The 16,542-nt window shown below is 46.3% G+C and overlaps 1 protein-coding gene and 1 pseudogene across 1 annotated transcript in view; one reads left to right on the forward strand and one right to left on the reverse strand.

Moving 5' to 3' along the window:
- The first annotated feature begins 6,623 nt into the window (after nt 1-6,623).
- Nucleotides 6,624-16,542, forward strand: part of DHRS13 (dehydrogenase/reductase 13) — a 154,761-nt gene continuing 144,842 nt past the window's right edge. Inside the window, exon 1 of the mRNA XM_086955137.1 lies at nt 6,624-7,065. Within this exon, the coding sequence (XP_086811263.1) occupies nt 6,939-7,065 (127 nt within the window). The 5' untranslated portion in view covers nt 6,624-6,938. The remainder of the gene's footprint in view (nt 7,066-16,542) is intronic.
- Nucleotides 13,408-14,096, reverse strand: LOC147730332 (uncharacterized; annotated as a pseudogene).

Genomic DNA, 16,542 nt, shown 5'->3' on the forward strand with positions numbered 1-16,542 from the left:
GCGTCCATAGATAGGCACACAGGTTACCTGTGAGGGGGCGGGCAGCTAGGCAGGTGCCCAGCTGTGTCCGCTCTGCATTCCGGAGGCGTGGTGATTTTTGGCCCCTGGTTAGCCGAAAAGGTCTGCTGTCTGAGGCGTGATTTCTGGAAGTTCCTCGGAGCGCTGGGTGTCCGGTAGGCCGTATACCGCCTCATCGTCCGTTAGAGATGCGGTCGGGCTGGCGTTCGGGTGTGGCGATTGGGATGGAGAACTGCTGATTTCCACCACCCTGCGTAGGGCATCTCGTTGGTCCTGTAGAATTTGATCCATGGACGGAGAGTGTGTTGCCGCGTCTCGATTCTGTAGGGATGAGGGCGTCCTGCAGCAGCGCCGTCTTCTCGGTCCCCGAGTTCGTTCCGTGGTGGTGGTTCCTCATGCTTTCCTAGGTGTGTCTGGCATCCCTCCATCCAGCCAGGCCTCCGCTTCCTCTGGGCTCGTGAAGAAGTGCGTCTTATCTTGTGCGACCACTCTAAGCAGTGAGTACTTAAGATCCGCTTGGCGTAGGCGCCTCTTCACTGCCAGGAATGAGTGTCTCTGCCATTGTACTTGCACGGTGTAGTCAGGAAAGAACATCACTGTAGCATTGTCTATGCTGACTTCCCCCAGCTTCCAGGACTCGCGTAGTATCGCATCGCGGTCCCTGTAGTTGAGTACCCGGATGAGGAATGGTCTGGGGTTCGAGCCAGGTGGTAGTGGTCTTGTGGGCACTCGGTGGGCTCGTTCCACCACAAAATGGGGTGAGAGCGTGCCTTCTGGTAGCAGGTCACGCAGCCAGTCCTCTACGCGGCGAGCAGGGTCCGTCCCTTCCCATTTCTCCGGAATGCCCACTAAGCGGATATTGTTCCTTCGTGCCCGTCCTTCCGCATCCTCAGCGCGGTCTTCTAGAAACTCCACTCTGTTTAGGAGATCTTGTATGTGTTTATCTGCCTGGGTCATCTTCTGTTCGATGGCTGTCACCGCGCTCTCTAGCGTCGTGGTGCATTCTTGGAGTTTTTTGTGGTCGGCTCTAAGGTGGGTCAGGTCAATGGCCACCCCATCTATCCTGGTCTCTAGGGAAGTGCGCGTCTGTTGGAGGGATTCTTCCATCCTTTCCATGGCCACCAGCACACTGTCTAGTTCCGACGCCACGTGCTCTGCATCCATCTTAGGCGCCGCTTTCGTTTGCTTCCCCTTCGTCGACGCGGTTCCTGATCCAGTGCATGTCATCACCCCTCCAGACATGGGCCAGGCAGGGCGTGCAAACGATCCCCGCTATCAGGTGGAGGAGAGGCTGCGGTGCGCAACGTGTACACGTTGAGGGAGGATGATCTCCGCAGGCCTCAGGCTTCCTCCGTGATGAGGGATGCGTTCTGTGTAGTTGCCTGAGGGTCTTTGTCGCGGGCCTCCGGGCGGTGTGCAGCAGGCGCCTTCCGTTGTAGTGGCAGCTGCTCCAGGTCTCGGGGGCGAGTGTCGTGCAGACGGGTCGTGGGGCCTGCTTGTAGCTCCACAAGGGCGCTCGGTCCGCGCCTGCCAATTTTGTGAGGTTTGTGGTGCCCAGGCGTGCAGGCTCAGCTCGGCGGTGGGTAGCGGGAGTGGGTCGGCGGCCCGCCTCAGGAGGGGCGAAAGGGCTCCTCAGTCCGTCCCCAGCGCCTCGTGGAATTCGCGCCTTTTGGCACCAGCGCGGGGGGAGCGAGCGGGCGTCCCCAGCCACCTCAGTGCCTCTCCAGCGTCTCCGCCCGTGTCCGGGTGTCGCCTGCTGCAGTCTGCGGCCCCCCAATAGGTTCTGTCCATAGGGGGGGCTCACAGGCCCAAGGGTGGGCGGGGGGGTTATGTAGTTGACCCCAGGTGTCTCTCGGCTGTTGCGCCTCCAAGTGCGGGTCCCTCCTCCTGGGTGTGCGTAGTGGGGGCAGCGCGTGGCGGGGCGGCAAAGGGTGTCGTCCTCCCCCTGGCGCTGCACCCCCGGTTCCAGGCTCCCGCTCACCTCTGCGTCCGCGGAGCTCTTCAGGTCCGCTGCTGGGCAGAGCCACTGCTGTTCACGGCTCCGCGCCGCCCCTGTCCTCAGGCGTCACTGCTACGCGCTGGGTAGGGCGTGGGGTCGAGCCCGGCACCGACAGGGGCCGCCCAGTCGTCCCCGCAGGTTTGCGCCAGCTCCGACGGCGCCCGCCGCAGGCCGCACACCAGGGCCCAGCAGCCCGCCAAAAGCCTCGGCCTTGCACAGTGAGGCTTCCCAGCCGGGTCGTCGGCAGGCCGGCTTCAGCCCCGCTGGCGTCCTCGGAGCGGGGTCTCGTCACCGATGTTCACCAAATTCGGGCAGCAGGTGGAGAATGGGTGCGGGTGGGTCCACCAGCAGTTTCGGGCCAGAAGGATAATTATTAACGGAGAAAGGACCCGGGGTAGGGGAGCTTAGGCTGGAGCTCTACCCGGGTGCGTCCGTCTCCATTGCGTGCTAAGCCACGCCCCCATAAGTGAGCACCATATACTAAGCCAGCATCCTACACAGAGTCAACAGAAACTGCCCTTACGTCTCAATGTTTCCCAAACATAGATCTTTTTCATAGACGAGGAAAATCACTCCATCCTAGCCAAAGGGGCAGTAACTCAAATGCTCTTACATCCGAGAGGGTTCGCCAGCGTGGTGTTTTTGGTCCCCAAGAAGGTTCAGGGTTTTTCTTTAGTGCTCAACCTAAAGAAGTTTAATTCCTGGATTGTGCATCACCATGTCAAGATGGAGGGAAAAATCTATTATGTGATCTTCTCCAGCAAGGAGAATGGTTAGTACATCTAGATCTCGAAGAAGAGTATTTAGCTGTCCCCATTTTCACTTCACATCAGAGGTTTCTTTAGGGCCAATGGTGTCATCGCTAGTACAAGTTTGTCGCCAAGCCCTTCAACCTGTTCTTGGCTCAGTGGTGTTTCACCAAACTTCCTCGACCGGTTGTTCAATATCATCAGGAGCGATGTGTACGACTGATCATATACTTAGATGACAATCTCATCATGGCACAAGACATAGAGACTGTTCTACTTCATTTGTCCTGGATGGGCTGCTTCCATAAGGACTGTCGGTTTGTCCTTAACAGAGAAAAGTCAGTTATGATTCTATCACAATTATTGGATTTTCTGGGCTTCTTAGTGGAGTAAGTCCAAGCCCAACTTCTCTTACGGAAATGATTATCCATCAAAAAGGAGTTGAGGAGAGCCCATGCCTCTCCGACTATATCCTTGAGGACTCTTGCTTGTCTAGTAGGTCTATTAGCTTCTCCCATCCAGGCCATTTTTCCAGGTTCCTTACACTACCATGCCCTTTATCGAAAAGATGATTCACCTTTGCAAAGGTCTGACTTACTCCGAGCAGATCTATTTGTGGCTGAAACACAAGGTTGCCTGAAACAGAAGGTCCATTTTTACTTCAGTCCTAGAGGCGGTAATCAAATCAGACACCAGTTGTTGGGGTGGGGAGCCTGTTGCGGCTCTGTATAGATGGGGGGCAGGTGGTCCCTGGGGGAACTCTATCTTCAAATCAATTGCCTAGAGTTACTGGCATGGTCCATTGTGATTTGTACATTGTCATCATGCAAAAAGAGCTGCAGTATCCTATTGAGGATAGACAATGTATCGGTGGTCCAATACATCAGTCCCTGAGCGGGACAAAGTCATGCCTTCTGGTAGAGATTGTCAAAGATTTTTGGCATTATTGCCTCCTGAATCAGATTTCTGTGTCAGCGGAATATATACCTGGCAATGTGAGAACAGATTGAATTCCTGCTTTCTCTGCGGAGACTACATCCACAGGTGCTTCATCTCTTGAATCTGGGATGGGTCCCTGCAGAGTGGAACTATGTGCCTCAATTCTCAGTGTGCAGTTCCTACTGTTTAACAGTAGGAAACTGGATCTTGAAGCACTGAGTTCAGATGCATTTCTCCAAGACTGGTTGACAAGTCTATTGTATGCTTTACCTCCATTTTCTATTATCCAGAGGGTGTTAGCACCGGTGAGCAGACAGGCAGCGGAGGTGGTTCTGGTTACACCTCTTTGGATAGCCCATCCTTGGTTTCCAGTGGCGATGGAGTTATCTTGTGCCCATCCAATCCAATTGCAGACCCGCCTGGACCTTCTGATGAATCCAGGTGGCCTTCATTATCCACTAGTGATTCAGGGGCTCTTGTGCCTCAGGGTGTGGTGACTTTCAGGCGATGTTGGCAGATCCCGGGAGTTTTAACTGGTACTCTGCTCTTCTTATCCCAATCTTGGGCTCCCTCTACGCATAAGAGTTACAAATCTGCCAGGCATCAGTGGGTGTCTTGGTGCGGTGAACAGGATGGGGATCCCATGGGATCTGGTATCCATATCATTGTACATTTTTTGTCTGATCTTTCCACACAGGGCTTTGCATAAAGGACAGTAAATAACTTTCATTCTGTCATTTCTGTGGGTCACCCTCATCTGGAGGGCAAGCCTGTGGGCGGAACACCCACTTGTGTGTAAAGTTCTGCGGGGTATAAGGATGGTACGTCCTCCTTAACTTAAGTATTTAACTATATGGGATGTAGAAGCGGTCTTACGTTTTCTCAGAGCCTGGGCTGCTTATGAGGATCTTTCCCATAAGCAATTGTCAGACAGATTACGTATGTTTGAGCCTTGCATTAAACAGGTAAAGTGTTCATTCCCTCCGGGGTGTCTTTTGCCATTTCTAAACGTACTTGGAATGACTCAAGATGCATTGTTTACCCTGTCTTTTTTCATTATCATAAACTATGTGTGGTTAAATATTTGAAATGTTATGAGGAACATACTTGTGAATTACAAACTGATCAGTTACTTATTTCTTTGCAGAAATGTCCCCACCCGGGATTGATGTGTCTCATTTTGGAGTGCATTCTGTGCATGGAGCTATGGCCTCCAAAACCATTTCCAATGGTTCTCGGCTTGAGCACTTTATGGCCACAGGGGAATGGTCATTTGATTTCACTTTTAAAGTATTTAACACAAATCAGTGGTGGATGTTGCATCTAATATTGTGGCACAACTTTAAACTAGCATAATTCGAAGTCTCCATTCCTGACCTAAAATTAAAAAAAAAACTATTGCGGCAAGAATTTACATTTTTTTAAGGACACTGCAGCGAGGATTATCCCTCCCATAGATGTAATGACTTAATATATGTCTTATGGTATTATTGTTATTACTGGAATGTTATGTATGTTCTCGCCCTTGATGATAATTTATACAAGATGAGTAGATACTGTGCTACTAATGTTGTTTTCTTTCCAAGTACAGATACTAAGGTAACTTGAAGTGGCTTGATTGCTGGCATTGAATGAGGTTGCGTCACAGAGAAGAGTTCCTTTCAGCTGCTTGTATAGATCACCCGGTTAGCGTATGTGTCCTGATTCATCAAGGATTTGAGTTTGGCTTATTTATTTATAAACAGTGTTCTATAGCGCTAACTAGACCCTTGGGTATCAGAGCGCTTAACATCACATGGCATAGGATAAAAACAGCAATGTTGGTAGATAATAAAGGAAACGATAAAAGACTGCTACAAAATTACAAGACATGAATAATACTGTTCTGAGGTAGTAGTTGATTGTATTCTCTCCTCTCCTGGATTGTCTCTTGCCTTCCGCCAGTGTCCTCTTACCGTGTGTCATTTTCTATAGATATCCCGATTTGTTATCTAATAGACCCCCACTGTATAGTCACAGATTGCGACTTGCCTACCTATGGGAGGAATTTGCTCATGAGAAAGATCTTAGTTTCTTTCTTGAATGATGCACTGTTCGAAATGTTTCTGATGTTCGCAGGGAGAGAGTCCAAATTCTAGGGGCTGCACCAGAGAACGCTCTCTCATAGGTTTTTTTCTTCCTGAAAATAGGTGGTCTCAGCAGCAGAAAATTGGCACTCCGGGCAGGTTTCCTTGAAATGACTTTTGAAGATTATTGAGAAAGAAAGAGGAGGAATTATAGCGACTCTCGTTTACACACTGTTCACACCCCCAATGATTGGTGGAGAAAGTGGCCTACAGGAAGTATACTTTTTCAATGTATAATTTTTCATTGGCTGCTGTGATTTTCTTGAGTAAAGAAAGATGAGCATAGTCCTCGCCTCCATATCGTTAAAATAGAAGTGAACATTCTTGACGCGATAGCCAGCAAATGTTGTATCCTTTGTGAAACTCGTCCACCAGCAGTCACAAAAGTCCAATATTTGGAGAGGAGAGTTCTCACGTGAACTCTCTAATTAGCTTAGATTTTTATTATAGATGGAGGGAAAATATTGTCGCTTAAATAAAACACAAGAATGTTTTTGTACGGGGCATATGATGAACTCACATATTTGAAGGCTCTCGAATATGTGATCATGATGAAAAAGGAGAAACAGTGAGTGGCTTAGGATCACACAGTGTGGTGAAGTTGGGAAGCCGGGGTCTCACATTGTCTAGTGTAGCCTCTAAACAGGGCTATTCCAGAGCTTCACGATGTTCTAAAGTGGGTAATGTTTTTTCGGACAGTGATCTGCGCTGCGCAGGTGCAGAGTCCTCTTCCGCATGGGCCGCGTCGGCTTGCGTAATGGACTTCATTCGCACGCATGCTAAGAAAGAGGCGGGTCTATGCGGAAACAGGATATCCGAGATCAGTGAGACTCCTGGACGCAGCAATCCCAGCGGACAGGAGCGTGTGCAGTGTATTCCATTTCTGGACCCGCCCCCAGCTTGTGCGGATCGCGGCGCGGGCTGCTCCAATTCAGCATCACCAGGGCTGGTCGGCGCACCTACTCCAGCAGGGTGGTTTGCTACTTTTCAGGAAGTACAACTTGTAATCTAGTCTAATATCCGTAGCAGCCAGGGAGTGTGAGCCACTGCTCCTGGGAGTGCACACGGACTGTGCACAGTGGTACCAGGGAAGTGGTAGTTGCAGCGATGGAAACCATCCTTCTGGGCACCGGACTGGCCGTCGGGGCGTACGTGTTAATCTACTACAACTTCATCAAGGGACCGCGATGCCAGACTGCCCGCAGCCTAAAAGGGAAGACAGTGCTCATCACAGGTGAGTCGACTCTGGGCAACTTCCTGCAGGCGTCCAGATGGCTTGGACAGTGTTTTTCAGTGTCAACGTCCAGCGCGAACACTACATCTGGGACAACCGCTGCCCTACCCCGTACATACAGTACCATCGCTTCACTCTGTTATATATTCTATGGTAGACTAGTTGATCAACATTTTCAGTTGCAGTAACTAGGAATGTGGTGCATCCTTCTGTAATGCAACCTGCTTTTTTTAACTCCAAAGTTTGCGGTGTCTAAAGCAGCGTTTATTGTATGTCCATTTTACAGCGGTCTGTGGTAAATGTCTTATTTTGACGCCGTGTTTCATGCCTGCGTCATTATTACCCACCGATTGCTTCGAAAAAATGTAACCCTCATGAATGATTGACATTCCTTATGCTTGTTACGTTTACAGGCTCGTGTACTTTGAATTGATGCGTAGAGAGCAGGGACTTGCTGATTAGTAATGTGATGATGAGTACCATAGCTGGGCAGGTTTACCTGCTTCGTTGTGTTCTTTTGACTGGGAGCTTACATTACTGCTGCCAGCACAGCCACTTTCAAAACCCTTCTCGTTATAACATTTGCAGGTGTTCTCTGTCCTCAAGATGCCCACCTAGATATTCAAAGAACAATACTTTGAATTCATTGCATTTCATACCCTGTCTTTTTCTTGTCTAAATGTAATATCGAAACTATTGGTAGTAATAACAACTATTTTATCAAGTCAAGCTCAAGTCAAGCTTTCAAATTGTTTTTGCCATTTCACCCTACTTTATGCATTCTCCTTTTGACATCTTTGTAAAAATAGTAGTTTTGTGTCTTGTAAGATTTGACACAAGCTGGCATACAGACCTACGCTGATTAGTCACAGCTAATCAGTCACTTGGATAAGCCCCCGGATAGGGAAAGACCATTTTAAAAATTGTTTTTCTGCTGATGGCCTCTAGATGAGAGGAACTGGTTTGAAGGTGAACGTGGACAAGGCTGATGCTCTCATATTTAGAGGATCCCAGTATATTTGGTCCTAAAGCAAATAGCTGCCACAAATTGATCCACTTTAAGTTCCCACGTAGAATGTATATTACCACATCCAGACTCCACAGTATAGACCCTTGCAGAACACATCGCTGCGCAAGATGCAATGCTCCACAGGCCCACCTCGCCTGGACCTGTCCGCGTATACATACATTCTGGGTAGAGGTCCATAAGATAAGTGACATGGTTAAGGTACCAATGACTCCCCTGCCAGAAATTGCCCTGTTGGGGTACATAGTGCAGTTCCCTCTGGCAATTCGTAGATTTGTTGCCATTGGTTTGCTGCTGGCTAAAAGGGAAGTCTCCATCTATTGGGGGGGGGGGGCAGGGCAGCACCCACAGTGACGGGATGGCTGAGGAGCGTGTCATCTTGTTCTCCGAACTGCGACCTGTACGCAACAACTATCCCTCCCACCTCCAGACACAAAGATATATTGGGTCCTTTCAGATCCTACCTAGCCGCGCAGCGACAAGACCCCCCAGGCAAAAGGAACAGGGCATAGTCCCATTTGGGGTGGGTTAGGCTGTCCCAATGTGCATGACAATTAGTCAAATTCGCAGGATATTAGACCTATTTTTATGGGTACTCATGCAGTTCATATAGTTTGCAAGTCATGCTGTTAAGAATTATTTATGTCAAATAGAGGCGGAGGCTGATATTACTGAGACTATGTTGTAAGCTACAAGGAATGGTGTATGTACTGTTAAGTCGGAACAAGACATGGACTGAGCCTGCAACAACTTGATTTATGTTTACATTCTACGTGCCAAATAATTTGATATGTCCAAAGTGTACTGCTTGCTGTATACTAAAATGCAAAATAAAGTTAAAAATATATATATATTTGGTCCTAAAGCTAGTGGCTCCCATGATTAGGGGTCTCCCTACGCCAAAACCTCCCCACTTTCCCATCCAACCAGTTCTTTTTTCAGTGGTAAAAATGTAGTAGTTTTTGTAGGTGACACTCTGGCCTTCAGGGCTCAAGCACATAGCATCAAATGTTAATGAAAGTGGGTAAAAACCTGCACTCTTCTGGACCACCTTCCAGGCTAGTTTTATTTCTGATGGAAATTGCGTATTGAATATTTGAGTGCTCGGGTTTGTCTTTTAGACTGCATCTGATCCAGAATTTGGCTAGAAAGCGAAAGACACACAGATGATGGATGGAATGCAGAGCAAATCAAACATTCACCCCCAATCAGTGGATCTGGGTTAAATCCATCATTTTTTGTTCACCATGCCATCCCAGATTAGGCTCAGCCATATGGTAATCAATCCTGACCCTGTGCCTCATGGGAACAGTGCAGCCCGAACTGTCAAGCCAGGTCCTACTGGACTGGAATCAAGCATCGTGGGATGGGTTTCGGGGACTCACTCTTCACCAGCCAGGCTAGCTTGAATCCAGTGATACAGGGAGCCCGGGACCCACATCTGGGCATTCCCGGCACACTTAGAGCGAGAAAGCAAAAGACACACAGATGATGGACGGAATGCAGAGCAAATCAAAAATATTCCCCCAGTCGATGGATCAGGGTTAAATCCATTGTTCTTTTGCTCACCATGACACCCCAGTTTAGACCCAGCCATATGCAAATCAGTCTTGACCATGTGCCTCATGGGAACAGTCCAGCACGCACTACCAAGCCAGGTCCTACTTTGACCGAAAACAAGCATCCAGAATTTGGCAGCATGCACTATGCTGGGTCTAAATAGTTGCTTGCATATTTGGCCGCAGTGCCTGCCCATTTGTAAAATAATTCTTTTTAATGGCCCATGCATTATCCATTGAGCATTTAATTGGCTCGAGCTTCCCTATGTGCAAGCTAATTTAACCCTTTACACTAGAGAGATCCCTGCGATTGTCTAAGCATCTAGATGCTTGACCCCTTACTTTGAGAGGGAAGAAAAGTGGGCTTGTCTCCGTTCAGGCCACAAAGGAATGAAATGCACTTTTCATAAAGAATGCCTGGAAGCAAACCAGCACACCATAACAAAATATCAGAAGGAAAACACAATTTTTAACGTGCAGTTTGCAAATACTTGCTGCATTCATAAAACAAATAAAATCCCAGTATCCTGCTAAGTTATTTTAATCAGATGGTTTGTTTACCATCTGACATGTTTGACAAGTACTTAGTAGAAGTTAACTTTGCTTTTCTGATTCCCAGACAATCACTAAATGATGTACTTTATTTGTAATGTACAATTAGTTTCAGTCAAACTTTTTAATTGAAGCAGAATGTTCATGCCCAATCTGTACCACTACTGAAGGAGATTATGCTTTGGATCTATAAAGCGTGACGCGACCGGGCCAAGATGTGCCCATTAGAGACGGAAATTAGCAGGACTGGGCCACATCTCTGAGATATTATTTTTCAGTGTTATAGTTTATCAGCCTGTGGCAAAGCAAATAGGGGCAGAAGAAAGTCTGCAACTATTGCAGGCGGTAAGGATCGTAATCTGTCTCTCACCAAGATCTCTCCTTCCTCGCTGGCCTGCTTGCCACCAGCAAAAAAATGTTGCTGAAATTACGCAACCAGAAAACAAACAACTCGCCAGTGTGAATGGATCAAATAATTGTCATTTGGGACTTCTTGAAAAGGAGGAAATTTCTGTTTTGCTGTCTGAGAAATGACATACCTGTTTAGCATCTTTGGAGGTCCCTAAGGGTAATGTGTGCATCAGTGGTGTGTAGATTAAAGGCATTTGAAACTGATTCATGTAAAGTGGAACAGTTTATTAATAATTCAAAGATAAATTGAAGTAACAAGTGGCAAATACAGGGTTTTGAATCTGAAGACAATGATAAAGCAAATAACTAGATCCTATGATGACACGGGTTAGTTAAAAAGCCGGGCATATAGGGCTCATGGTATAGCTATGTTAACAGCAGTAGGGTATTCTTTCCAGGGGTACTTGGCGTGACCCGATCGTTGTTCGTTTCCCTCCAAGTCCTGTAGTACGGTCACTGTAATTACCCCATGAGAATACATTCTTATGTTGTTGGTCTAAAGGATGTCCTTCTCCTTTTTCACAGTCAGATACGAGCTGAAGAATAAAAGTGTACATTAGCTGGCTACCGGGCTGCTACATATACACCCTCTCCACAAAGACATTGTAACAATAAAACCGGTACTTTGGTTGGGAATGTGAGCATTATATTTCATGGTGACTCTGTGGTAGTAAAATTTCGAAGTTCAGTTGGTCTGTTTTTTACAGACCCAGCGGGTATAAGAATTAGTACAAGCTCTCACCATTTTGAGGATGGCTGGGGCCTTGGAACAAGTATATAATGTTGAAACCTCATACATTTACTCCTCACAATCATCACTATTTATAGGAGCAAATATATATATATATATATTTTATAGAGTTTTATATAGCGTGAACTAGACCCGAGAAAACAGGTATCAGAGCACTTTACATAGCACCAGTTTAGTTAGACAAGGGTACATACATTTTTGTTAGGCACGGGGAGAGTAAGTGATTTGCCCAGAATCACAGGATGTTTTAGTGTCGTTGCCGAGACTCGAACCCGGTTCCCCAGCTTTGAGGTTGACCGCTCTAGCCGTATGGCTCCACTCTCTCCCCTTCTTAAGAAAGCTGTTGGCTGTCCCTCGGAATTTGTTCAGCACATATTTGTAATAAAGAATTTGGTTTGGCCTCTCTAGAGGTTATGATTCAATTGCACCAATGACTTTAAAAAAAAAGATTTTTATTATATTCCACTAAAGGAAACGGGTAGTACAATGCACATATCACTGAATACAATGCGTCTACCATTCAAATCAGTATTTATAGTCGATAACAAAATAGCGCATGGTATTATTATTGACCAAGTGTAGATTTCCTTTATCGTCAGATATTCCGTAATGGATACTAATAAGATCATCAATATTTTCCGTTAATTATTTCAATGGAGAGGTAATCAATACACAATGCACTTAAGGGAGCAAAATCCAATAGACAAAGCATCAGTCACATAATTGCATCGAAAAAAGTCCTAAACTGATCACTGTTCCATTAAATCCATACAGCGTGCATCAGAGCGCGGCAATTAGTCTAATAGAGTGAAAAAGGCCACGGTTTACACTGATGTAAGACAACAAGAACATTACAGAACAAATGGAAAGAAGACCAGGAACAAAGCTGAAAAAATGTTTACGGTGCAATCTCCAAAGCATGGAATTGACTTAGGAGTATCGATCTATGTGGGTAATACTAGTTTGTTTAGCCATCTCCTACTACGAAGTGCCCCAGGCTAGGTACACCCCCATCAACCAATGGCGTGCACATCAGGCATCTGAAGTGTGAAGGTTATTGGGGGTTAATTCACCTCATCCATTGTGGATACCGGGGTTGTAATCATTCAGACGTGGGCCTATCCTCCTCGACCGAATTCTCAGAGGCGATTGGGTCACAAAGATCGAAGCTTGAATACGTTTCGGTAGGCAGCTAAGATTCAGGGCAATTTTACCTGTACGGAATGGTGTCCATTTTCATTCAAACTAAGGGACCTTGTTCCTTACCATAGCTGTCAAGTTTTCCATAGAATATAAAGACCACACTGTGGACTACCACATTTGGATCTTGCCACAGTTGGGCATTGTTATCGGTGTGGCAAGGAGGAACGGAGTAAGAAGTTGGTCTCCCAGGGTAGTCAGAGGATTGTCCAAGTGTTTGCCCATGTTACCTAGCAGTAAAGTTGTCCATGTTTCGGGTAATATTTGTAATTGTCTTAATTTGCTGTAGCACATCTTTAAAGAACAATTAAACTCTATTGCAAAACCACCACATCATTCCTTGATTGGTCTTGAAATGCAAGCATTGTGGACTGGAGCCATAGATGGCCACACGCCATACTGGTGTGAGCAGGGGTGTGGAATTTAATAAAATATCTACTTGTCCATGGGGCAGGTTTCTTCATAAATCTACATGTCCTGTAACAAAATCCACTTACCCATCGGTGCAATGTAGTACAGCAACAAATTATGGCAGAAATATCATATATAAGAGCTTTGATATAGCCTCTCTGATTATGCCATGGCTAATACCATAGTAGTGTTTGAATACTTACAATCCCCTCATGTTGCCACGTCTCCACAGATCTACATACTGGGGCTGAAGGTAGTGTTTATTTATTAATTAATTTATTTATTATAAGTTTTGTGTAGCGCTAGCTGGACCCAAGGGTATCAGAGCGCTTCACAACATGTACAACAATGTGCCTTAGTGGCGAAGATAGAATCCACATCTGGACAACTGATGAGCATTGCAAATAACATTATCATACAGATCATTAGGTCTATAGGGGGGGTTCTATGATTTTCCCCATCAGTTCAGGTGCAATCAAGGAAGAGGGCTTTGAGTAAAGACTTGAATTTCGGGAAATAGGAGGTCATTCTAATGTGGGGGAGGGGGGTGGCGTTCCAGATCTTGGGTGCATTACCCGCAAAGGATTTACTTGTAGTTTTGCGTTTCCGAGATTTCAATGGAAGCGTGTCGGAGCTTCTGAGATTCCTGGACTGGCCGGCCCTTCTGAGTTTTGCGGCCAGGTATTCTGGTTTGCCTGTGTGAAGGGCTCTGTGTGTAAGACATGCTGTTCGAAAGTTGGCTCGTTGTTCAATAGGGAGCCATTTCAGATCCTTGAGCGCGGGAGAAATGTGATCGAATTTCTTGGTTCCTGTGACCATTCTAGCCGCGGCATTAAGGGTGGTTTTCAAGGGGCCTGGGTGCGATTTAGCTGATCCGGTTAGGGCTGCGATCCCATAGTAAATTCTGGAGAGCACCACTGCTTGAGTGGCCTGTTGTAGGTCTTTTGGAGGCAGGAAGGGTTTTATTTTGTAGAGAAGTTTCAGATTGAGGAAAGCGCTTTTGGCGGAGCACGCAGTGTGCTTTTTCATGTCAAGTTTGGGGTCTAGGGTGATATTTAGGGACTTAACCGAGTCCTTCAGCTTGAGGGTGCCATTGAGGGCATCAATGGTTTTGAGCCATTCTTTGATTTGGGGGTTTTCGTCTCTGTTGGAGATGAGTAGAACTTCAGTTTTCTCTTGATAAAGCTTCAGGTGGTTCTGTGAGAGCCATTGTTGAACGGCTTTGAGCGTGTCATTAAGTTTGATCATGTCGTCCATGGAGGTGGTTTCCAGAGAAAGCTGCGTGTCATCAGCGTAGAGATGGAAGGGGATGTTGGAATTCCTGAGTAGTGTGGTGAGGGGTTCCATGTAGATATTGAAGAGTTGGGGAGAGAGTACTGACCCTTGTGGGACTCCTGTGATGACGGGTAGGGGGTCGGATTCAAAGTTTTTGATTTTTACTCTTTGCGAGCGATTGTGTAGAAAGGAGGCGAACCAGTTTAGTACCATCATTTCCATGCCTGCTCTTTCTTGAAGGACTTTGAGGAGCAATGTGTGATCAACTGTATCAAACGCGGCCGATAAGTCAAGGAGAATGAGAAGGCAGCATTGGTCTGAGTCAAGTGATTTGTGTAGATCGTCTATGACCTTTAGGATAGCAGTTTCAGTGCTGCATCCCTTTCTGAATCCCGATTGGTGTGGGTCAAGGAGCTTGATGTTCTCCAAGTGTTGGGTTAACTGTGGCAGAACAGATTTTTCCAGTATTTTGGATGAGAGGTAGGTTTGATACGGTTCTAAAGTTGTTCATATCTTCCGTGTCTAGTCCTGTTTTTTTTTTTGTAGCGGCGTGACTTGGCCGACCTTGAGGCAATCCGGGATATTTCCCGAGCTCAGCGAGCTGTTGATGATCTTGCACCACATTGGGGCTAGGGTGTGTTTCAGGTCTTTGGTCAGATTTATAGGAAGCTGATCCAGGGAGTGGGATGACGGTTTGGCGTTGGCGATCAGATGAATATCTCTGCTTCCTGAATAGGCGTGAAGACGGACCAGTGAGTGGGTGGGTTCAATAGGGTGCTGTCAGACAGGGTTAGAATACCCTTTTGAGTTTGTGCAAACTGACTAATTTGCATGTTTTAAGGGTTTTCAACAACTCTTCTCTAATCTGTTCCCATACTGAGAAATGTTGGAAATTTACCCCTGGCAATGGCAGACATGAACCTTCTTCCAGAGTTGGGAAAAATGTGGTTTGAAGGAAAGTGAACTTGCAAACACTCAGAATTTCGCATGAGCAAAACTACACATGGACATTTGCTCATGCGAAAATGCAGTTCACAGATATTTCGAGGAGTACTATTTCTTGTCTTACTTCTGTAAATTCTTGGGAATTCACAAAATACATATAGCTGCGCTTAATGCAAGTACATATACCATGGGTGTACTTTTGAGACTTTCTTCAATAAATGGGACCCACATAAAAACTTGTTGCCCTTGACCTCAACAATATGTCCTAGACATCGGGCTATAGGAATTTCACATCCCTGTGTGAGATACCATCTCAAGAGAATTTTTTAACTGTTTTCTTAATAAAATGAGCTTATGGAAGAGGTCATTGCCTGTGCCAAAATATGTGACCATGAGTTGTCATCAAATATGACTCCCAGTTCATATTCCCATTTAAGGGCATATCAAGGTCTAACGGCACGAGACAATGCTTGAGAAGATGATAGAAGTAAGTAAATCCTTTCCTAGATCGGTGGTAACTCGCAAGTAGGCCTCAGTAGGCATAAGGACCCATCAGGCCTGAGGGCAAGAACGCCTAGTGCAATAATTGTATAATGTATAGTAGTCCGTATCCTATGCAAAGCGGCGACGGGCAATAGTACTAGAGGAGAGAGGTTTACCTTTGGTCTAGAGATCAGCCAACATAGCAGTTCGCTCAGTAACCCATCTGTGATAATCTTTATCCTTCAGTCCAGGATGGAAGTCGGGATTATTCAGAACAGGGTCACATCGGGGAGGGATAATCGTCAAACCATAGCTGCAGACACTGACAGACCAATGTGTTATGGTGACTCGTGTGGAAGGCAAAAAGGAGGAATAATGACGGTGGCATGCGGAGTAGCACAACAGCAAGTGGCAGCTGCCAGGCTCTTTAAAAAACTTTACATAAAAATAAAAACGTAAAGGACCTTAAGGGAGAGGAAAAGCTGGCAGTGGGTGGGGGAGGTGGGCAAGGAAGCAACAAAGGGGACTGGGGAGGAAATAAAAAAAAAATAAAAAAAGAACAGCCAGGGAGAAGGGGACAGCATTGGGAGAGTTTGGGGAAATTAACCAGCAACAGAGCCTGCAAGAGGAGGTGGTGTTTGTAAGGGGCAAGAACTACACCAGTAAGAGCTGTACTTGTGGAATAAGGAAAGAAAAAATAAGCCTTGTCAAAGGCAATAGGTCTCACCTATACGAGTTCTATTAACTTTGTCATTTTTTGGGAGCCAAGGTGTATAGCACAATCAATGCTGGTCGCTTCATAGTTTTTTTTATTTTTGTGTTTTTTACACCCATGCTGCTCAGCAAAAACGTTTATACATGAG

The sequence above is a fragment of the Lissotriton vulgaris genome, chromosome 2_1 (assembly GCF_964263255.1).
Source record: "Lissotriton vulgaris chromosome 2_1, aLisVul1.2, whole genome shotgun sequence".
NCBI classification, from domain to species: Eukaryota; Metazoa; Chordata; class Amphibia; order Caudata; family Salamandridae; genus Lissotriton; species Lissotriton vulgaris.